Raw genomic sequence first — 23,430 nt, forward strand, 5'->3', positions numbered from 1 at the left:
ATACTCCTACCCAGTCAAGAGATCAGGGCTTGATCCATCACCGTTTTTTAGCTCACTGCACCATCCCAGCTTCAGAACCTGGCTATATGCAAATTAGTCTGTTCCTGTCCCAGTGCATGATGGGAACAGGGCAACCAAACTACCAAGCCAATTCTTTAACTGGGAAGGAGACAAGCTACCGGGGACCGGTTTCTGGCATTTCAGCCTCATCGGCCCGGCTTGCTTGAATCCTGATGGTGCAATGAGCTAGGGACTCACGTCTGAGTATACCCTCCCACACATAGTGTGGATAAAATCAATTTTGGAAAAGGTGATGGACAGAGTTTCTGAATGATGCAGAATACTCCTACCCAGTCAAGAGATCAGGGCTTGATCCATCACCGTTTTTTAGCTCACTGCACCATCCCAGCTTCAGAACCTGGCTATATGCAAATTAGTCTGTTCCTGTCCCAGTGCATGATGGGAACAGGGCAACCAAACTACCAAGCCAATTCTTTAACTGGGAAGGAGACAAGCTACCGGGGACCGGTTTCTGGCATTTCAGCCTCATCGGCCCGGCTTGCTTGAATCCTGATGGTGCAATGAGCTAGGGACTCACGTCTGAGTATACCCTCCCACACATAGTGTGGATAAAATCAATTTTGGAAAAGGTGATGGACAGAGTTTCTGAATGATGCAGAATACTCCTACCCAGTCAAGAGATCAGGGCTTGATCCATCACCGTTTTTTAGCTCACTGCACCATCCCAGCTTCAGAACCTGGCTATATGCAAATTAGTCTGTTCCTGTCCCAGTGCATGATGGGAACAGGGCAACCAAACTACCAAGCCAATTCTTTAACTGGGAAGGAGACAAGCTACCGGGGACCGGTTTCTGGCATTTCAGCCTCATCGGCCCGGCTTGCTTGAATCCTGATGGTGCAATGAGCTAGGGACTCACGTCTGAGTATACCCTCCCACACATAGTGTGGATAAAATCAATTTTGGAAAAGGTGATGGACAGAGTTTCTGAATGATGCAGAATACTCCTACCCAGTCAAGAGATCAGGGCTTGATCCATCACCGTTTTTTAGCTCACTGCACCATCCCAGCTTCAGAACCTGGCTATATGCAAATTAGTCTGTTCCTGTCCCAGTGCATGATGGGAACAGGGCAACCAAACTACCAAGCCAATTCTTTAACTGGGAAGGAGACAAGCTGCTCATTGCACCATCAGGATTCAAGCAAGCCGGGCCGACGACGGCTGAAATGCCAGAAACCGGTCCCCGGAAGCTTGTTTCCTTCCCAGTATAAGAATTGGCTTGGTAGTTTGGTTTGCCCTGTTCCCATCATGCACTGGGACAGGAACAGACTAATTTGCATATAGCCAGGTTCTGAGCTGGGATGGTGCAGTGAGCTAAAAAACGGTGATGGATCAAGCCCTGATCTCTTGACTGGGTAAGAGTAGTCTGCATCATTCAGAAACTCTGTCCATCACCACCCCCTTTTCCAAAATCGGTTTGTCCACACTATGTGTGGGAGGGTATACTCAGACGTGAGTCCCTTGCTCATTGCACCATCAGGATTCAAGCAAGCCGGGCCGACGACGGCTGAAATGCCAGAAACCGGTCCCCGGAAGCTTGTTTCCTTCCCAGTATAAGAATTGGCTTGGTAGTTTGGTTTGCCCTGTTCCCATCATGCACTGGGACAGGAACAGACTAATTTGCATATAGCCAGGTTCTGAGCTGGGATGGTGCAGTGAGCTAAAAAACGGTGATGGATCAAGCCCTGATCTCTTGACTGGGTAAGAGTATTCTGCATCATTCAGAAACTCTGTCCATCACCACCCCCTTTTCCAAAATCTATGGGTAAAGATAAACATATTTTTAGGATGCAATGATGTGAATAAAATGGTGAAAAATACACCTTTGTACAGACCCAGTGACAGACCGCAGTCTGTATTCACTATTGCTAGCTAATGGATGGTGAGCTGCAGTAAATAGTATTGTAGAACATTCCACCATGGGATGCCATCATTCATCTTTTTTTTTCTGCATGGATAATTTATAAATGCAATGTGGATAATTTATAAATCCAACGCTGTTCCTCATCAAATACAATTCTTTCCAGATTCCTTGTCTCCGCTATGACATGTTCTCGAATGACCCATTTGAGGTCTTTTAATGAGAGTCTCCAGCGGTGATGTAATGTTCTGCCATTTTGGTGGTATTGTGTCTACACCTGATGTTACTCCTTTGTGTGCTGGTTCTTGTACTTATGTGTCTAGTCATCATGCCTACATATCTGAGTTTGCATGGACAGGTTATCCGGTATATGTAATGTATGTTTTCCAGATAAAGCGCACTGCTGCCCTGAGGCGTCGTTGCGCTGTAGACCGCTGGGGAACCGGTCCTGGCTATCCCTGTGAGATGGTCCCTACTGGGTATCTCCGAGGTGAAACCGGGCATCCCCGGCGAATGTGGGGGGCCGTTGTAAAGATGAGGCAAGCTAATGCCCAGAGTTGCCGAGTGTGATCCCCGGTTAGAGTAGGCACTGAGGTGAGAATTATCGAGTCCCCTGACCCTGGTCCACGACCCTGCCGCGTCGGGAATTGAACCCTGGTCCCGGGCCATCCTCTGCTCCCGGGTCTGCCGCCTCTAACCAGTGAGCCACACCACTCCACTATATGACCTGTTTAGTATTGCAGTTTGTTTTTCTTTGTAATTGCCAAAGAGTGTATACGACTAGGTCAATTTCTTTCGTTGGTGCGGTCAGGTGGCATACATTGCATTGACCACACAGATAGTGACCTGTTAATTCTGGAAGGCCTAGTGCACTGTGAATCATATTCTCTGATTTTAATTTGGCTCTGGGTCTGGTGTAGACCGTGTATCCCGCAAGTTTCTTGCTATTTTGTTAGAAAAGACGGGATAGTCCCACTGTCTGAATCCTGTGTTTAAAATGAGCCTATTGCGTTTAATGATCTTTTTAACGCAGTCTGAGGCGAGGCTGTATGTGGTGACACATACCTGAGGATGTTATGTTTTTTCTTTTGCTGGTGTTTCTAGTAGTACATCTCGATTCTGATTCCTCGCTTTTTTGTTTTCTGAATGATTTTCTCAGGGTAATTATGTGCCCTCAGTTTGTCTGACAGATGGTCTGCTTGTCGTTTAAAGTTGTTTATATGGCTGCAGTTCCACCTCAGGCAGAGGAATTGGCCATAAGAAAGATTTTCCCGCAATAGATTCGGGTGAAAACTGTCAAAGTGTAACAAACTGTTCTTAGCAGTGGGTTTCTGATGTGTCTGTCTGTAGTGTCCCTCTCTTTTGGAAGATATCCACATCTAGGAATGTAAGTGATTCTCTACTGATAGTATGTGTGAATTTAAGGTTCCTATACAGGTTGTTGAGCTACGTAATGAAGTTGGAGGCAGTCTGTATGCCCCCTCTCCATACCACCAGAATGTCATCTCTATATCGTTTCCAAATAGAGATATTACTCCGGTATGTTTCGGTCTCATGTAAGATGTTTTTCTTTTCTAAATTGTGTACATAAGCCTGCCACACTAGGGGCGAAGGTACTCCCCATCGAAGTACAGTGGGTTTGTAGAAAGTCACGCGCAGTCCGTCACAGAATTTCTGGGGGTGGTATAGGCCCATTCTGCACTCTTGAATACCCCATTACTGACCTCTAGAGTTTCTTCTTGGGAGAGGCTTGTGCACAGACTCTCTACATCCAAACTCAGGAGGTCTAGTTGGTCATCAAATTCAATATTTCTGATATGGACTAATAGGTCCTTTGTGTCTTTTATGTAGGTCTCAATCTTCTGTAGTATTGGCTTTAGGAAGAAATCACAACATTGTGACAAAGGTTCCAGAAGGGGAACCTATCCCTGATACAATTGGCCTTCCAGCAGGTGGGTCACAATTTTCTGTGGACCTTTGGCAGAGTATAAAAATATGGTATAAACAGACTGGTATTTCTAAAAAAAAAATCCCCTTCATGCTTTGTGATCCACCCCTCACTTTCTGCCTCCTCTACCAGGGAGTAAATCTATGATTTCCATGTGGGTGTGGGATCAACAACAAGTGTCTTGTAGTTGTGTTTATCCGCCAATAATCTAAGGCATTCTGTGCTGTAGGCTGTGGTGGACTGTAAGACAAACCTTCCACCTTTGTCGGCGGGTATAATGGTGATATCAGTGTTGGCTTGTAATTCATGTAGAGCTTGTTTTTCTACATTGCTTACATTTTGGAATTTGTTTTAAGTTTTTGTGTCCGTGCCTTCAATTTCCTAATATACTGCTTGTTCAAAAGCCACTAACTCCACTGGAGTGGTATGAGTAGGTGGGTAAAAAGTGTAATTCTTTCTCAGGCCATTGGAAGAGAGATCTTCTGTGATCTCCTTATCACCAAAATGTAATTTTCAAAAAAAAATTGGCCAATTCTCAATGTAAATGGAATCTGTCAAAATTGGTTGTGCTCACCAAACTCAGTCCTTTATTTAGTACCTGGTGTGTGTAGATGTAAGATTTTTTTCAGTGAAGTTGGTTACTAAATTATATATGTGTCGGACCCTGTTGTGCATTGGTCATGCTCCTTGTATGTCTTCTGCTTTCCTCTGTGTCCCATTGTATCCCTTTTCTTCTTCCCCTCCGACCCTGGCCTTTGGATAAAAAAGGGTGGCGCTGGTTTTGCGGAAAAAGTGATAGGCCCCTAGGGTTACATGTTGGTCCTCATGGCATCATCTGTTGGCCTTGTGACTGGAAAGGAGGCTGATAGTAAAGTGGGGCTGGTGGGTAGTTATTGTAACCCTTCCAAAGTCGTGCCCAAATTTTATCTTTGCTGTTACCTGCATTTTGACATGTAGTAATTAAAATGTACCAGACATCCACAAAGAAAAGATATGGTTCCTGATACTGCTACAAGGACACACTTTCTCAATTTAATTCAGAATAGAGCATTCTGCTGTGTAATTTGCATGCCATGTGATTGTTTATTTGAAGGCAACAAAAACAGTTTTGTAGCATGACATGATCATTCCAGATTGAAAGGCTACAGATCCACTGGCTTTTTATCATTTAAGGTTGTCAAGCTGCCTACTGTGCAATGTTGGCTCATATGCTGCCAACATACAAGTCTGGTTCACAAAAGTATCATGGTTGTGAATTTCCAATAAAGCTGCAAAAAGCGATTGGTTCTTGGTCAGAACTCCTAAGTCCTCATTCACACAGTCATGCTTTCTGGAATTTGTGTCTCTAAATCCTATCCTCCCATTCAACTGCTATGCTGCTTTACAACATGGCTAAAAGCATCAACAAAGCCAATACCTCTCGTAGGTCTCACGAAAGGTATTGCCTTTGTTGATGTTTTTAGCTGTGTTGTACAGCAGCATAGCAGTGGATGGGGAGGAGGGAGGACAGGAGGTGGGAGCAATGCGAGCAGTGGAGGGAGGGAGAGAGAGTCCTGGGGGCAACTTGGACACAGAGGGAGCACCGGTGGCAAGGGCAACATGCACAGTAGAGAGAAGGAATGTGGCAGGACAACAAAGAGATGGCAGGTAGTAGGGGCAATATGGATGAAGGGAGGGTGGTGAGGGCTATACGGACAATGAACGAAGGGCAGGTGGTGGGGGCAACATGGGCAGTGGAGATAGAGCCGATCGAAGGGAAAACACAGCATGAGAGGGGTGATGGGTGGGATGGCAACATGGAAAACCGCAAGATCAACATGGGCAATGGAGTGAAAGCGGGGGGCAACTTGATGGATAGTGGAGGGTTGGTGGATGGGAGAAACACAGAGGAGGGGAAAGTGCCCAAAGTAACACAAAGAAACAATAGCCACTAAAATGAGTAGTAGAAGAACACAAATAAGGCTCCCATGATCCATGTGAGAGACAAAACATGAAGTGAAAGTAAGCCTATGGCAGATGGCCAATAAGAAGCAAGCAAATAACAGTGACAGTTAAGCTAACCAGTGACAAGCAATGGGTGGCATCTAAGCCCACTGCTAGAAAAAATTTATCTTGCAAGAGACAGGGCATGCACTCTAAGGCGAGAACTAAAAAGTCTTACAATATGACCAGTTTTTTCCTGTCACCATCATTTGTGTTGGCAGTATGGCACAGTTGTAATTTTGTGAGTATTAACAAACTGTCCCAATATTTTATTTTACTCACTTTGTGCATTTAACTTTAGTGGTAAAAAAATGTTGGAATAAGTGTGACAGTGTCCCAAAAAACTGCACATTTATAGAGCAATTCTCTGCACAAGTAATACGTTTTTTTAAGTAGAGCAACGAAGGGAAGAAGTAAAATTAGTAACTGCACATCATAGTTGTTCCTATGGATTGTCTCAAGGGTGGGTAAGGCCATTATGAATATGCCTGGAAATCAGATTTGCATAGATTTCATTTAGATTTTCAAGGAGAGATTTTGTGAATCTCTAAAATTGGTCAATCAATTTAAATTATAGTATGAAACCTACAAAGTGCTGTATATATGGTAAAAAATGACAAAAATAAATTCCACATCCTGAGTCATAGAATCAGGGTTAGTAACATTTACTGTAATACATTGCATTTGCATGTATGGAAAATCTGTCATCTGAAATGTTGCTACTCGTGGGAGGAGGATTTGCAAAATGCAACCAGAAGCTTGGATATGTCTTGGTATTTATGAATTATTTGCAGATAATTTCCCACTCAGGAAGCCCATGCCAAAATCGCTCCAGTCAGAGGCATCTATTGATAGTTGAAAAGTGGAGGGAACACTTCCAAATTTCACAGGGTTGTACAGGATGGGTTTCACCACCGAGAATTTTTTTTTCTTCTGGATAAAGAAAACAATTACAGGTGCAAATGGTTCATTTATTTATTGGAAATTTGTGCTTGTTGGTAATTCCTCATGAATACATTTGGGAAATTGGAAAGCTACTCTATACCTTTCCTAGATTTCAAGGAGTACTTCTCATATTCATTATGGAGCCTGAAAATGTTGTAAATCTACTGCAAATGAAAGGTTAATACCCTGTGAGCGGATTTCTAACTTCAAACATTGCCTATGTGAATCCGACCTACATTGTAAAAAACATAAATGATATTCTTTTATCAAATGTGTATTCCTAGTCCTTATGGCGGGTACCCCAGACTGATTAAGATTGTCTTGTGAGTGGCAATAAATGTTTTCCAGCTCGTGTGATATTTCATCTGATCCAGGATCCGCACTACCCCTACTCTTGGATCTAATACAGACTCTTAATCGTAATAGACAAATTTCATAAATCATTATTGAAGGGTGTAGTGAGTGGATCACTAAATGAAAAAATGGTGGAGCAATTTGGGATTTCATGAGTGAAATCAACCTTCTAATGTCAGATTATATTGCCCTAAACTAATGACTAAAAGCCATATAACAATAAATCTTGTAACATACGTACAAAGATGGTGAGTCCAAGGTGAAGGGTTTGTGCAGAAGAAACCAAAGACGTGCTTCTCTTATCTGAAAAACTAATTTAAAAAAACAAGCATTGGCAAAGCCATTATAACTCGACTTTGAGTCCTATTGGCATTGCCAATGTTTTTTGGCGAAGCTCTACAGCATTGGACTGTTTCATGATGCTCTGTTGCATAGTAAAAAAAAAAAAAAAAGTTGCATTGACATGACTGCTGTGCAACCAGGTGTGATGGTGTAGATGTATGCTTGCACGCATGCGTCAGAATGTGTGCACACCAGCAGAATGACGCAGGTGCCATTCGCCCTAATTTGTGATTTACCAATCCGAGGTGGCAGATGCCATTTGCATCCGCAATTTAAAAAAATGTCTTTTCCCAGAGAAAATTTGATTAAAAAAATAAATACATTTTTAAAGGACCATGGCGGTTGGGGAGGGTAATGTAGGAGTGAATGGGCAGAGTGGGTGGAGCAGGGATAGGAAATTGAATGATAAAGAGAAACTCTGGGGGTTGGTGAGAAGCATAAATGGAGTGGACAACACAGTGCGTGGAGTGGGTAAGAGAAGAATACTTGAATTGGCAGGGAAGTACACTAGATTGAGAACAACATGGAGAGCCAGGGTGAGAAGTACTTGGAAAGAAACAAAGCATGAGGGGTTGGAGCACCAGTTGGAGGGTAGCAGAGGGAGCTGGGAAACACATGCCCCCTCAGGGAGTGTTTAAACAAAAAGTAAAAACATTTCGCTAAAATTCGGCTATGGAAGGAGAAAAGGCAGCAAGTGAGAGAGATGGTAAAGAGGCAGTGCTCCAGGGGAGGGACCGACACAAGATTACCTGTGAGTTCCAATAAAGCCAACCAATGCTAAGCAATTTTTGAGAAGCCCACAATAGGTCTTCTGCTTGAACTATCTTGTAGGATTGAGCTAAAAAAGAGTATATTTTACAGCGACTGATCTGTCCATTTTGTTGTGCATGCACCAGGTTATGGTTGGCATTAGGCTGATACTTTGGTTTGCCTATCAGAGAGCTTTCTGGAAAAGCTGAACAATTATCTATTTGCCTCCATGATGGCTTTGCTGTAGAGTCTTGCCACTAGTATTTGCTAAGACGTGCTTGTTACGCCTTTAATTCCTGGCAAGGCTAGCACAGCCTTCCATGCTTCTTGAGTCAGTAAAATTAGTATCATTTAATAGGATATTTGTAACCCCAGTTGAGTATAGTGCTTAAATGCAGAGGAAGCTGTATATAAAAATATGTTTATTTTTATTACGCTTTCATATAAACTATGCATGATAGTTGAGATGAAATTCTGGACAAATGAACTTCAGACCGTCTGGCAGATGTGCTAAAACTTGTCATTTCCCCAAGATGGAAGATTATTTTTGTCCTGAGTGCTAGGTCTGGGATGATTTTGCTGTGCACCTATTTTATTGTTTTACATACTGAGTAATGTAATTGAATCTATACGTAAACTGGCCCCCAGCCTTCCTAGCCAAGAAGGCCTACCCACCCCTCCATGTCCAAAAACGGATGGATTTACATTGGACGTTTTTCAAGTAAAATCTCTGAAGAGATACCTAGAGTGGGGAGGGCACGGTCATTTCATTCGCATTTATTGATTCTTTCTTTTGAAAAGTTGCTAGTTTTAGCTGAAGCTGGAAATAACGACATACTGTAGCTGAAGGCAGCGGTTTGATTTGTCCTAGGTAGATTAGCTGATGCATCCAGTTTAGTTCCCTTATAATAATATAACATTTCCACATTTGTAAAGCGCAAACTTATCACCCCAAAGGACAAACCAGGTGTCGGGCCGTCAGGTCGATTACGTGAGTTATAGTCCATAGTCACATGATGCTGAGCTGGGCTGCAGCCGGTGCGGGGATCGAGCCATGAGCCCCATGCGCCGTTATCAGCCACTCTGTCCGCTGCGCCACAACTCTCCCTGTATATATGTGATGACTAGGCTGAAGAGCCACCTTCAAGTTCAGGATGCTACAGAATTTCCTTTAAGGTCACATAAGGAGAAATACCAACACTGAATTACTGTCGACCTGAACCTTAATAGGGTAGTTTTGCAACACCCTAGGCTTCAGTCTCAGTGCCTAGGGACAAGAAAGGAACCCATTGACTGCTTTTAGACATGTTTTTTAGTTCTCATTAAAGACAGCTTTCACCTGTCTGACATATTTTATATAATTTCAACACTTGGAGTGGCTGCGGATAGTGGCGGCTCGTAATGTCGACGAATAGTGGGGAGGGCATGCACAAGCACACTCACTTCCTCCCATCCCTCTCAAGCAGCCACACACACATACTCACTCCCACCCATCTACATGTGTACTCACACCCATTCATTCACAGGCGCGCACACATACACCCATCATTTGCTAGCACATACCCATGCACACACCCATTCAAAGCACACAGCACTAATTCACATACATTCAAGGTCTGTTGGAGAGGCTGAGGCCCTCACTCACTCACTGTGTCTCTAAACTCATGGCGTCCAAGTAAAAATCCCTCAGACATCGAGCCCCCCCCCCCCCCCCTCCCCCCAGAAAGACTGACATCACTTTACCTCAGCGCTTTTCTGTGGCCTTCGTAAAGTGGATATTAGAGGCTGTGCTTTTCAAGATTTACAAAGTTTGTGGTCAGGCACTATCATTTCACATTGCTGCAAATAAGGATCTATTTAATCGACAATTTTTCAATGCCAAGGTGGGCCTATGCCCCCATGTTGAAGCATTTAGTCGCCTGTCTTTTGCAGTTTTGTACACGAATCTTAGCATCAATTTAACAAAGCAGTGCGCTGACTTCCTTGTTTTACTTTCATTTTGAGGTACATTGTTTGAAAATTCCACTTTCAGTCTCCAATAATATTATGCTACAGAATGAACAGTGGCCATTGAAAACTAAATGCACTGTACGTATGTGCAAATTGTACCTGGTCCAGGACCATAAATACGGACAGATGCTTTTACATAATTCCGGGCAACACATGCATGTTTTGCGCATGTGCCAAATGGCTGCAAGTGCAACAAGCATTTACAATGCAATGGTTTTGCCTTTGTTAAAGTTTGAGCTATTGGCAAAGCTTGTGACCATTTTTTTTAACATAAATAAATGGCATTGTTATTTGCAATGCCACTAGCTTTATCTTTCGCAAATGTCCCCCAACACATACCCACACAGAGCCCCCCCCCCACACACTGCGAGCCCCACCAAACACTGCGAGCCCCCCACACACTGTGAGCTAACGCAAAAAAATGTCACTTAAAATAGCGTGGTCATAAAAAATTCCGAGCAATTCGCTGCATAACAATTATTCAAACAGCTGATTGGTGTTTAAAATATTCTAGTGTTTTCAGGACAAAAAGTATCAAAACTCCTGAATTAGTCTTCAAAATTCATGGATTTCATGTGGGCAGGCTTCTTTCACGGGTTAAAACATAAATTATAATGCATACACAAATGCAGCCAGACTTAGTAGACCTCAAATCCTTTGCTGTTGTTTAAGGCAGGCTGTTGAGGATTGTTTAAACATCTGTCCTTTATTTCTTCTGTAAGAGGCGATGTATTTAATGTTGAGGACCTCTCGTTACAGTATCGGCTCGAAAATGCTTCCCGCACAGATACTGGAAAAACATACGCCGGTTCTACTTTTAGCTACCACGGGTACTTGTTGCACCGAATCCACACATCACTCTGTCGCTTTTCCAAGCTCCTCTATGCCCCGAGGTATCCCTCCGCCGTGTAATCTGCCTGCGTCTGCCAGCACTAGATCCTGCCACGGTAGCGGCTAGATCCCATCACCAGGAAACAAACACAGTGGCGTCTTGGATCACCTGACTGCAACGTCACTGCTATGGATTTGCGCGTTCGTGGTGTGGCGTCTCAACTCCGCCCTTTCTGTGACAGATTTACTTTTCCACTGCTCTCAGGAGCTCGAACACGCATGCGCTCGATTGATGTTTAGAATGCGCTGTCATCTGCTCTCACACTTTTACTTCAGCTGACGCTGCCAGGTGGCCCCATCCACCTCTGGAAAATTCAACCAAACGTGGCTTTTCAACAGATGGCACCATGCATTTTGAGGCATGTAGTTCCGCATTTTCATGATTGCTGTGTGTCTCAGCACACAAAGTGCTGATGGCCGGTGCTCGTGTCAAGAGGCCACTTGGCAGAGACACTCTTAAGGGGCTCATTTGGCACTGCTAAACTGTGTTGGCACTGCCACACTGGCTTTTCTGACACAACGACTGGGCCTTGGAACTAAACAATGCCCGTGCAGCTCCAGGTGTAAGTACTGGGGACAGGGTTGTACCAATTATCAGTCAATAGTAACTTAAGCCTACGTTATACATAGTGTAATCGCCATGTTTCACGGGAGGTTAACTGTACTCACACCCAGTGGCCCTGCCCCTGTGTCATGGGCCCTGGTGCAAGGGAGGAAATAGGCCCACCGGCCGCTGTTTGAACTGTGAAATACAGCAGTGATCAGGGTTCCGAGGGCCTCTGGGCCCCGTTGGCATTACACCTGCTGCACCTTTGAGGGAGGTGCCCCTGCCCACACCGGCACCTTCTCTCGAAATGAAGCTGCTGCACAGATGCAGGCGGTAATATGTCCCAAGAAATGTATGTAAGCTTTAACATAAAGTATTCGGGACTGAAGCCTGCACACGCGCCTGAGAGGGCTGGGGGGCTTCCGAACTATACCCAGGAATAGCAATTGCTACACAACAGGTGGAGAATACAAGGAAGAGAATACATAAAGCAATCACTAACAACTGACAATCGTAGTTTTATATTAATTTTATTTTTTTACTTTACACACTCTACTTCGCACAACGTACGTACCAGCCACATGCACGATCCTCAGAAAGATAAGAGAAAACAAAGATTTGGCAGTCAGGACCATGAAGCGACCGTGAGGAGCTATAAAACCAGCCCCATAAATGAGCAAGGCGCTTTACGCACGGGGTGGAAGCAGAGAAGCTCCCATCCGTCGCTGTGGTGTGGGGCAGATTGTTCGTTCGCCTTCCCCACACCCCCGACACGCCTTTGCGGGGAGCGCGATGGCCCTGCTCAGCTGGAACCCGCTGATGCACCCTCGCACCATTTGTCAGCTATCGAGAGGGAGGGCCGTGCGGGACCACCGGCCCAGCGTATCATCAGCCAGAAGCGACCAGAGCGGATTGCCAAAGCCCACGGGAGCTGCGGCCAACCCCAGACTCCATTCACACCCCGCAAATGGGAAAACATGCCAGACCTGCCCCCCAACCCCCCAGAGTGTTGGGGTATTGTGCACAGCTTCACCAGTGCAAGAGCACAAACTGTCACTGTACTAGGGACCACCAGGGAAGGAGGCCAGACACGCAAACCAGCAAACCAACAGCAGAGCAAGCATGTAATCCACCTGAAGCATGCACACACTGAATAATGATTTATCCGCTTCAGTTTATCAGGACTAGTGCCAAAACACTGCCACGCGGAGACAAGAAGCGCTACGCGCCAGTAAAGAAACTTTAAATAAATGAAACAGCGCGATCCATTTCCAGGTGGTTTAATTTTGAGAATCTATGACCGATGTCAACGTAGCATGGAATGTCTGCAGCGTTCATTTTTACAACGGTGTGCGCAATACACTGCAGGGCTCTCAGCGTGACGTGGCTGCGTCCACTTCGTTACTGGAAACAACTGGGGTTCTTAGGCATTTTATAATTTAGCAATAAGGGGTGCTCTGCTCTTATATACGTCCATTGTCTCTTAAATGCGGTAAATGCGGTTAAACACGTTTAATGTCAAGGGGGGGGGGCACACGCATCCATTCTTCCCCTTCATGTTCCCAAGCCCTCACAGCTCACGCGGACTTATTGACGCTCCACGTGCAGCCACGCGCCCACCGTGCCCTGGCACATGCCAGCGCGCGCAGCTCTGCCTCTTTTTACAGGTGCGTGCCCACGACTGTTGATTACAATTGGAAACTACAATGGGACTGGAAATGACATTTTTTCCGACGCCCCACACGATATACGTGAGAAATCCTTACATAAAGTCCATTATTGACGGACGTTGCTGTGTTCGCTTTAGAATGAATGACACGACGACCGCAGCATTGCAATATCGCATTAAAACCCCCAGGACACGTGTGTGTGTGGGGGGGATCTGCCGGTGCCAGGCCTGTGCCCCCTCCCGGTGTAATCACCCAGCATGATTAGCTTATTGTTTTTGCATGTGCTACCCGGTAACCCTTATTGAGCTGGACGCGTGGCCGCCCCTCCCCCGAGAGAAGGGGGTGTTGTAGGGAGCGGGGGCGCAGGGAGGCCAGATGGGAATAAAACGGGTCCTCAAAAGCCCGCGCAGGATGTAGGTCAGGTAGTGATGCGATTAGAGGCCTGTGCGGCAGGCGTCGGGCCTGGTGGGGGCTGGGGGCACAATTATGGGGAATTATAGCCACGGCCCCGAGTGGGGCTGCTTTAGCAGCCCTAATTGTCTATTGTCCGGGCACCGCCCTGCCCGTGGCCACTGCCAGCCCCTAATGCCTGCTAATGGACTCTACATTGTCAGATTAGTGTCCAGAGAACAATGTCTGTCCAAAGTCGCCATGTTCGGCGGGGAGGGGGCTGTTTAGTGGTCTGGAGCCCTCTCGCCAAGGTGTGCTGCAGGAAGCCGCCCCTCTTCTGGCATGGGTGAGGGGTACACCTATCACTCTCCTCGCCGCTTCTAGAGAGTGGTACCCCGGGAGCCCTCACTGCCCTAATGTTGTTCAGAGCTCCTCGGAGGCCCTCAGAGTAAACACTGGCCCTGCAAAGGGAGATATGGTGACAGCTCGAGCCTCGACGTGGCCAACCCTCAGTGCCACACCGCTCCCGGCCAGCAGGAGGGGGCAGACCAAGGTTTAAAATGAGGGTAGCAGGGAGCCCTGAGGTGAGCTGTAGGGCAGCTAGTGTTAGCAGCGAGAGTGACATGGGGCCTAATGCAAGCATGGTGAATGGACACCAGACACCACCCCCTTCAAATAGGTAGTGGAACAAAGCTATATTTGGAGTGCAAGATGTGTCTTCCACAGCCCTTGTGCCACTGCACCTGCTGCACGAACGACAGCCATCGCCCAAAGGGCCGGAGGGTGGCACTGAAGAGGGGTTTCCAGGAAAGAATTCTCACGGACCCAGGCAGGTTTCATCTTCTTTCTGAGGCGCACGTGTGTGTACCCAGAACTGTGCAAGAGGCGTGTTTACAAATGACCCAGCTGTCACGTGAAGGACATGTGAAGCATCAGCCACGCCGGGTTATGTCTTCGCATTCTAGAGTGCAGTCAGTCCATATGGCCAAGGAAAACCCGAATATGAAGAACACCATCATGAGGTGTGGGCATCAGGAGCTGGGACTTTGGGTATCCTGCGCTGCTCGGTATTCAGCTGCGCTCTGCCTACCTGAAATTCTAAGAACTGTGCTGGGTTTCCAAGTTCCCTGGTGTTTTATCTCCCCGCCCCCCACCCTCCCCCAAAACCCTTCCACGGTTCCAAACACCTTTGCTTCATGTAGTTGGAAAAGGGCCTGTGTTCTTCAGAGGGTGGGGAAGGGAAGGTGTCTGTGATGACCACGCCCAGGGTCGGACGAGCCTATATGGCAACCAGGCAGCGGCCAGCAGGCCAGTCTGAAAGGTCAACGTGCGAGACAGTTATATGGTCTGTAGAGTCGATGTCTACTGTTGTTTTCCTGACCTTGCAAAATAGGTAAACAGCTATCTTTAGAAGTTCAAAGCGGCCCCATTTTGAACAGGGACCACTTTTTAGCTCACTAGTTCACTGGAGGGGCACGTTTACCTTGCCGCCCGGGCCTATTTTCTCCTGCAGTCCGTCCCTGGCGATGATCCTCTCAGGGGGCCGCCCCCCACACGTACCTCCCAGTAACGGTCGCCTATGTAAAACCTATGCTGCGGCCTCCGTTAAAGCTGCAATCTCTTGTGCCTTGAAAGCAGCGCTTGTGGGCCGAGAGGCCTTCCATGAGGCCGGTGCCTCCTGTCTGGGGCTCCGGTTCTTGGGCTCGCACGGCCGGATCCCCTCCCCCTCTCCCGGTGCCCGCCCGCAGGAAGGGGAAGTCGGGGGCGGCAGTGATGTGGTTGTGGTAGGATCTGCCGTGCCCCGGACCAGGGCAGATCTGCAGTGCCCGCTTTCAGATGTGCTACGGTGCCGTTTCATGCTGTGTTTACGCCGCACTTTCCTTCCTCCCTCCCCTCCCCCTCCCTCCTGACTCTACACCCAGCTCTCATCAGCAGAGCCATGAAACAACCCACCGTCCTCCCCAAATACAGGACCTTTAACATGGTCCGTCCGCCCACAGCTCCTAAGCCACATTTACCAGAAATACGCTCTAGTTGTACAGGGTTTGCAAGTCAGAGATAGGGAGGGCGAATGCAACAGTGTAACTGAATATTTACAAACCTCGGTCTGACCGCATGCCATGCTACCTTCCAAAGAGATCTCAGAGCTCTTCTCTTCGAAATACAATTCGGCTCAAACAAGTGTTTAATTAAAAAAAAGTAAGTGCCATGGGGGAGGAGAGACGCTGACGACGGCCGACGACGGCCTTGGAGCAGGAAGGCGGCCATGAGGAAACAAGCGGGAGGGGGCGGGAAAGGGGGAGGAGAGACGCTGACGACGGCCGGAGCAGGAAGGCGGGTGCCGGCAATGCCGGAACAGATTCGGGGGCGTTCCCGGCTTTTGGCTGACGTCGCGTGACGTCGGCAAAAGCCAAAGAATCTCGGGAACGCCCCCGAATCTGGTCCGGCATTGACGCACAGGGCCCTCGTCCAATGGCTAGGCTCCATTTATGGAGCCAGCCAATGAATGACGAGGGCCGACCCAAACCCACACTACAGTTCTCATTAGGTTTTCGCCTGCGCGAAAAAGCTGCGCAGAGCGCAGCTTTCGCCAGGCAAAACCTAAAAACCGGAGAAATAAAAACGCAGAACATTTTTAGTCCTCGACTTTCTAAGTCAAGGTGAGGTGAGGTGACATCACACTTTGCTTGCTAAACAAATGAAGTGAAAAAATGTATAATCAACGCAAGATTAATAAAATAACAAACCAGCATCTGTACCTTTTGGGGGGAGGAAGCACTACATGTGTGTCCCCGGCCAGCCTTCTTCATCTCTTCTCTTGATAGCATTTGCGCCCGGCATTTCGGGGGGGGGGGGGGGGGTTTGAAATGGGGTTGTCGCGCCGCGGAGGGGATGGGGGGATGGGGGGAGGCGGGAGGGGTTTAAGGGGAAAATATATATAAAATAAAGGTTAAACTTACCATCCCGGAGACTCCCGCCGTCCTGCTTTTTAAATTCTGCAGCTTTTCACCATGAAGGCTGCAGGCAGCCTACCTCCCCTCCACCAATCACAACGCTGCAATGGCAGCGTTGTGATTGGTGAGGCCGCTGCCCCAACCGGGTCATTTTCTCTTTGTATGCTGCAGCATAGAGAGAGAACAGGGAGAGTGGGCGGTGTTTCTCGAGGGCAGGGGGAGTGGCTTGCCCAATATTGTTCATACTGACTGTGCAAGCCACTCCCCCCTGCCCTCGAGAAACACCGCCCACTCCCAACCAGGAACTTCAGCTTTCTCGCCGTGCGAGAAGGCAGAAACAAATGGTAGTTATTACCATTTATGTTTCTGCCTTCTCGCCCTGTCTGCGCGGAAGTGGCAGAGCCGGGCCCCAGGCTGAGCACAAGGAGCAAGGGTGTGAGGCTGCAGCTGCCGTACTCGGGCCCCATGGAGGAGACGACGGTAGTAGAGGCTCTGGGGAGTAGGACGAGTAGGACCCAGACAGACGGCAGCTCCTGAAGCCCTGCGCCCACGAGAGGAGTGCACATTGAGCCACCGCCTTTGCAAGCATCCAGCCACCTCTATCCACGATCAATGCAACCGTTCTAAACACTTAAGCAGCTAACGAAATGAACCAGGGCCGTGGCAAATATGACTTCTATATTGGTTTGGTATTGGCGATCAGTTCCAGCCTCTTCATTTGCGGCAGCTTCATTTTGAAGAAGAAAGGACTCCTGCGCCTGGCCAGGAAGGGCTCCACGAGAGCTGGTCAAGGCGGCCATGCATACCTCAAAGAAGGGCTTTTGTGGTCCGTACTCCTGTCAATGGGAGCGGGCGAAGTTGCTAACTTTGCTGCCTATGCTTTTGCTCCAGCTACATTAGTAACACCACTCGGAGCTCTTAGTGTTCTTGTAAGTGCAATTCTGTCATCCTACTTCTTAAGTGAAAAGCTAAACCTTCATGGCAAGATTGGATGCTTGCTAAGTATATTGGGATCAACTGTGATGGTAATCCATGCTCCACAAGAAGAAGAACTGGAAACCTTGAATGAGATAGCCCGCAAACTTGTTGACCCAGGTTTTGTGGCGTTTGCAACAGGTGTTGTCATTGTGTCACTGATGTTAATTTTTAGGTCTCGCCTGTCGATGCGCATGCGCATCGAGCAAGCGAGACTATGGGGGCTTATCCACTCTTTATCCAACTTGCAAGGAATCGTGGCGATTCCTTGCAGTGCCCGTGACTTTTAAGCTCAATGCGCATGCGCATTGAGCTTAAAAGCGCGTGCACATCAGTTCCCTCAGCCGCACTCCAGGCCCCCGCTCCGCCCCTCCCCTGCCCGCCGTGTCGCATTTCTCCTCCCCTTATTTGCCTTCCCTCCGTCTGTTCCCTCTCCCCGCTCCGCCCCCTCCCCTGCCCGCCGTGTCGCATTTCTCCTCCCCCTCCCCTTCTCTCTCTTCCCTCCGTCTTGTCTTTTACTATAGTTAAATGTTTTCTTGGTAGGGCTCTGCTTTTTTTATTTAACTATAAAGACATGTGTATTGCAATTGGTGTTATCAATCTAAGCTGTTGCATTTCGGCAATTTACTGCAGTTTCAAAGATGGAACGACTTCTATTTACTGCATGGGGATTGCAAAGTAGAAAACACGAACTGTTTTTCGCTAGATAAGCCGTTTGTTTTTGCTCCATTTCCTCCCGGTCATGTGGGCAGTTCCTCATGTCTCCGCTCGCTAGATAAGCGTTTGTTTTTGCTCCATTTCCTCCCGGTCATGTGGGCAGTTCCTCATGTCTCCGCTCCGAAGTAGTTTGTATCATCTGTGATGCCTTCTACCACTTGTATTTATACCATACAAGGTGCCTTCTTTCTTTTAAGGTTTTTACTTTAAGTTCACAAGTACAATTTTTTGTATTGCAATTGGGGTTATCAATCTAAGCTGTCGCATTTCGGCAATTTACTGCAGTTTCAAAGGTGGAACGACTTCTATTTACTGCATGGGGATTGCAAAGTAGAAAACACGAACTGTTTTTCGCTAGATAAGCCGTTTGTTTTTGCTCCATTTCCTCCCGGTCATGTGGGCAGTTCCTCATGTCTCCGCTCCGAAGTAGTTTGTATCATCTGTGATGCCTTCTACCACTTGTATTTATACCATACAAGGTGCCTTCTTTCTTTTAAGGTTTTTGCTTTAAGTTCACAAGTACAATTTTTTTAAATCACAGCACAAGTAATGCGGTCGTCCAAGAAATAAGGACTGACTGAAGATGTCACATGACGAGGGGCCACATGGCATTTATGCAGGTGTGTGCGCCCCTTGTGTTGTCTGTGTGCATGGACACCTGTATGTGGGTTGACTTTGCGCATGTCGGCCTCTTTGTGTGCATAAGTGAAGGTATTTCCATGCATCCTCTTTACAAAAGGCAGATCTGTTGCTTTTGTTAATTCTGGTTTATTGTAGTCATCCTTGATTTATTAAAGAAACTTCCAGCTGACTCTTCGGTTTTAATTTGTGAATGTCGCTGTGCAGCACAAATTCACTCACCCTCAACCCCTCACCCTCACTCACCCTCACTCACACTCACCCTCACCCTCACTCACCCTCACCCATCCTCACCCTCACTCACCCTCACTCACCCTCACCCTCACCCACACTCACCCTCACCCTCACTCACCCTCACTCACCCTCACCCTCACTCACCCTCAACCCCTCACCCTCACTCACCTCAACCCCTCACCCTCACTCACCCTCATCCTCACCCACCCTCACCCTCACTCACCCCCTCACCCTCACTCACCCTCTCCCTCACTCTCCCTCACTCACCCTCACTCTCACTCGCCCTCACCCTCGCCCTCACTCACCCTCACTCGCCCTCACTCGCCCTCACTCGCCCTCACTCGCCCTCACTCGCCCTCACCTCGCCCTCAACCCCTCACCCTCAACCCCTCACCCCTCACCCTCACTCCACCCTCACTCACCCTCACTCACCCTCACTCACCCTCAACCCCTCACCCTCACTCACCCCACACCCCACCTCACCACTCTCACTCACCCTCAACCCCTCACCCTCACTCACCCTCACCCCTCACCCTCACTCACCCTCACCCTCACTCACCCTCAACCCTCACCCTCACCCTCCCTCACCCCACTCACCCTCACCCTCACTCACCCTCACCCTCACTCACCCTCACTCACCCTCAACCCCTCACCCTCACTCACCCCACCCTCACTCACCCTCACCCTCACCACCCTCCAACCCCTCACCCTCACTCACCCTCAACCCCTCACCCTCACTCACCCTCAACCCCACCCCCACCCTCAACCCCTCCTCACCCTCACCTCACTCATCCTCACTCACCCTCAACTCCTCACCCCACTCACCCTCACCCCCACACCTCACCCCCCTCAACCCCTCACCCTCACTCACCCTCAACCCCTCACCCTCACTCACCCTCACCCCTCACCCTCGACCCCTCCCCCTCAACCCCCACCCTCACCACCACCCTCACTCACCCCTCACCACCCTCACCCCTCCACTCACCCTCAACCCCTCACCCACACTCACCCCACCCCCCCCCCTCACCCACCCCTCACCCCACCCCACCCTCAACCCCTCACCCTCACTCACCCTCAACCCCTCACCCTCACTCACCCTCACCCTCACTCACCCTCACCCTCACTCACCCACACACCCCCACTCACCCTCACTCACCCTCACTCACCCTCACTCACCCTCACTCACCCTCACTCACCTCACTCCCTCACCTCCCTCTCACCCTCTCACCTCACCCCTCACCCTCACCCCCACCCCCACTCTCACTCATCCTCCCTCACCCTCACCCCTCCCCTCACCCACCCTCACCCACCCAACCCCTCACCCTAACTCACCCACCCACCCTCACCCCTCACCCTCTCTCTCCCTCTCCCTCACTCACCCTCAACCCCTCCCCTCACTCACCCTCAACCCCTCACCCTCACCCACACCTCCCACACACCCCACTCACCCTCACTCACCCTCACCCTCACTCACCCACACTCCCCCTCACCCTCACCCTCACTCACCCTCCCACTCACCCCTCACCCTCACTCTCCCTCACTCACCCTCACCCTCACTCACCCCACCCTCACCCACCCCTCACCCTCACTCCACCACCCCACCCTCACCCTCCCTCCACCCTCACTCACCCTCAACCCCTCACCCTCACTCACCCTCACCCTCACTCTCACTCGCCCTCACTCGCCCTCACTCGTCCTCACTCCCCTCACTCACCCTCACTCACCCTCAACCCCTCACCCTCAACCCCTCACCCCCTCACCCTCACTCACCCTCACCCTCACTCACCCTCAACCCCTCACCCTCACCCTCACCCTCACTCACCCTCACCCTCACCCCTCACCCTCACTCACCCTCACTCACCCTCAACCCCTCACCCTCACTCACCTTCCCCCTCACTCACCCTCACCCTCACTCACCCTCACTCACCCTCAACCCCTCACCCTCACCCTCCCTCACCCTCACCCTCCCTAACCCTCACTCACCGTCACCCTCACTCACCCTCACTCACCCTCAACCCCTCACCCTCACTCACCCTCACTCACCCTCACCCTCACTCACCCTCAACCCCTCACCCTCACTCACCCTCAACCCCTCACCCTCAACCCCTCACCCTCAACCCCTCACTCACCCTCACTCTCACTCATCCTCACTCACCCTCAACCCCTCACCCTCACTCACCCTCACTCACCCTCAACCCCTCACCCTCACTCACCCTCAACCCCTCACCCTCACTCACCCTCAACCCCTCACCCTCACTCACCCTCAACCCCTCATCCTCACTCACCCTCAACCCCTCACCCTCGACCCCTCCCCCTCAACCCCTCACCCTCACCTTCACTCACTCACCCTCACTCACCCTCACTCACCCTCACTCACCCTCAACCCCTCACCCTCACTCCAACCCCTCACCCTCACTCACCCTCACAACACATATTGTGTTACAATAGTGTCACATTTGCGAAAGATAAAACTATTGGCATTGTAAATAACAAAGCTATTAATTCGCTATTTTCAAAACAAGCACATAAATAAAAAATGTGTCCTTTACAATACCAATAGCTCAAACTTTCCTAATGCGAGACCTATTGCATTGCTGTGCTTCTCTCCCCTGCTGCACTCTCCTGCTCTCTAGAGATGTGGCCTAACGACCAGAGCTGCCATCTAAGTCACGTAAATACAAAACATATTGCATTCCAAATGCTATAGGTGTCACATTCGCGAAAGTTATAACTATTGGCATTGTAAATGACAAAGCCATCAATTTAGCAATTTTAAAAACCAACAAATAAATAAAATATGTCATTTACAAGACCAATAACTCCAACTTTTCTAATGCGAGACCTATTGCATTTCCAATGCTTGTTGTTGTTGGACCCCGCCATGGACAGACTAACATTCTGGGGTACATAACAATCTGCTCAGTCATTGGAGCGCTGTCCGTTTCCTGCGTCAAAGGCTTGGGGATCGCAATAAAGGAACTCATTGCAGGAAAGCCAGTTCTTAGCCATCCTTTGTCTTGGGTCCTCCTGCTTAGCCTTATCGTCTGCGTCAGCACACAGATTAACTATTTGAATCGAGCTCTGGACATTTTCAACACATCCCTAGTGACTCCAATCTACTACGTGTTCTTCACCACGTCTGTTTTAACGTGTTCGGCCATTCTCTTCAAAGAATGGCAACACATGTCGGTTGAGGACCTCATTGGCACCTTCAGCGGCTTCCTCACAATCATCGTAGGGATCTTCTTATTGCATGCCTTTAAAGACGTTAATTTTACACTCTCAAACTTGCCCGTGTCCTTCCGGAAGGATGACCATGTAGCAAACGGCAGCGTGTCCTCCAATGTCTATGAACGCTTTAATCACGATGAAGAAAATCAAACACAAAGTGAACTGCCATCTGTGGAGCACTTCTCCCTAAGAAGAAACGGAAGCTTGACAACATTTTAAGAATATTTATCTCTTAAAGCATAGAAAAACTTTGGAATTATCAGCCTCCGAATCTTTCTGAATTAAGTAGTTGTATCTTTTTTTTGCAACTTGTTGAGGCAATTTAATTATAGTTTGAATATGGACCAAGCTTAGAAATTACGTTCAAGTTTAATTATTTTTCTTAAGGCATTAAAAAAAATGACCTATGGCTACTTGATTTTTTTTTCCCCGGTCGTCCGTTTTCATGTGGGGCTTGTAAATACACATTTTTTATTTGAATGTTTCAATTAAAGCAGTTCATGAACTGATGAGAACTTGTTTGTATTTAAGAAATAAATATTGCATTTCTGCAGTGATTGGTGAGGCCGCTGCCCCAACCGGGTCATTTTCTCTCTGTATGCTGCAGCATAGAGAGAGAACAGGGAGAGTGGGCGGTGTTTCTCGAGGGCAGGGGGAGTGGCTTGCCCAATGTTGTTCATACTGACTGTGCAAGCCACTCCCCCCTGCCCTCGAGAAACACCGCCCACTCCCAACCAGGAACTTCAGCTTTCTCGCCGTGCGAGAAGGCAGAAACAAATGGTAGTTATTACCATTTATGTTTCTGCCTTCTCGCACTGCGAGAAAGCAGGGGGGTGGCGCCCAAACACCCGTGTAGAGGAGCCGCCACTGGCTTCGGACCAGCCCATTGTTTATCATAAATTAGCTTTA

General features: G+C 48.5%; 2 protein-coding genes across 12 annotated transcripts in view; both read left to right on the top strand.

Moving 5' to 3' along the window:
* The window catches only part of LOC147697229 (F-box-like/WD repeat-containing protein TBL1X), a 929,968-nt gene that overhangs the window by 608,657 nt on the left and 297,881 nt on the right, over positions 1-23,430 (top strand). The gene's annotated exons all lie outside the window — the stretch shown is intronic.
* On the top strand, positions 17,111-23,030 carry LOC147697230 (magnesium transporter NIPA2-like). The gene is made up of 2 exons (XM_086934310.1): positions 17,111-17,875; positions 22,131-23,030. Exons 1-2 carry the CDS (start codon positions 17,373-17,375, stop codon positions 22,738-22,740), a joined length of 1,113 nt encoding a protein of 370 aa, XP_086790436.1. The 5' UTR covers positions 17,111-17,372; the 3' UTR covers positions 22,741-23,030.

This window comes from Lissotriton vulgaris, chromosome 8 (genome assembly GCF_964263255.1).
Source record: "Lissotriton vulgaris chromosome 8, aLisVul1.2, whole genome shotgun sequence".
Classification (NCBI taxonomy): domain Eukaryota; kingdom Metazoa; phylum Chordata; class Amphibia; order Caudata; family Salamandridae; genus Lissotriton; species Lissotriton vulgaris.

What these genes read in the sequence shown, in the direction of transcription:
- LOC147697230 (XM_086934310.1), top strand. Translation starts at nt 17,373, where the DNA reads ATGAACCAGGGCCGTGGCAAATATGACTTCTATATTGGTTTGGTATTG. An exon ending in TCACTGATGTTAATTTTTAG is followed by an intron (nt 17,876 to 22,130) that starts GTCTCGCCTGTC and finishes TTCTAATGCGAG; the next exon opens with ACCTATTGCATTTCCAATGC.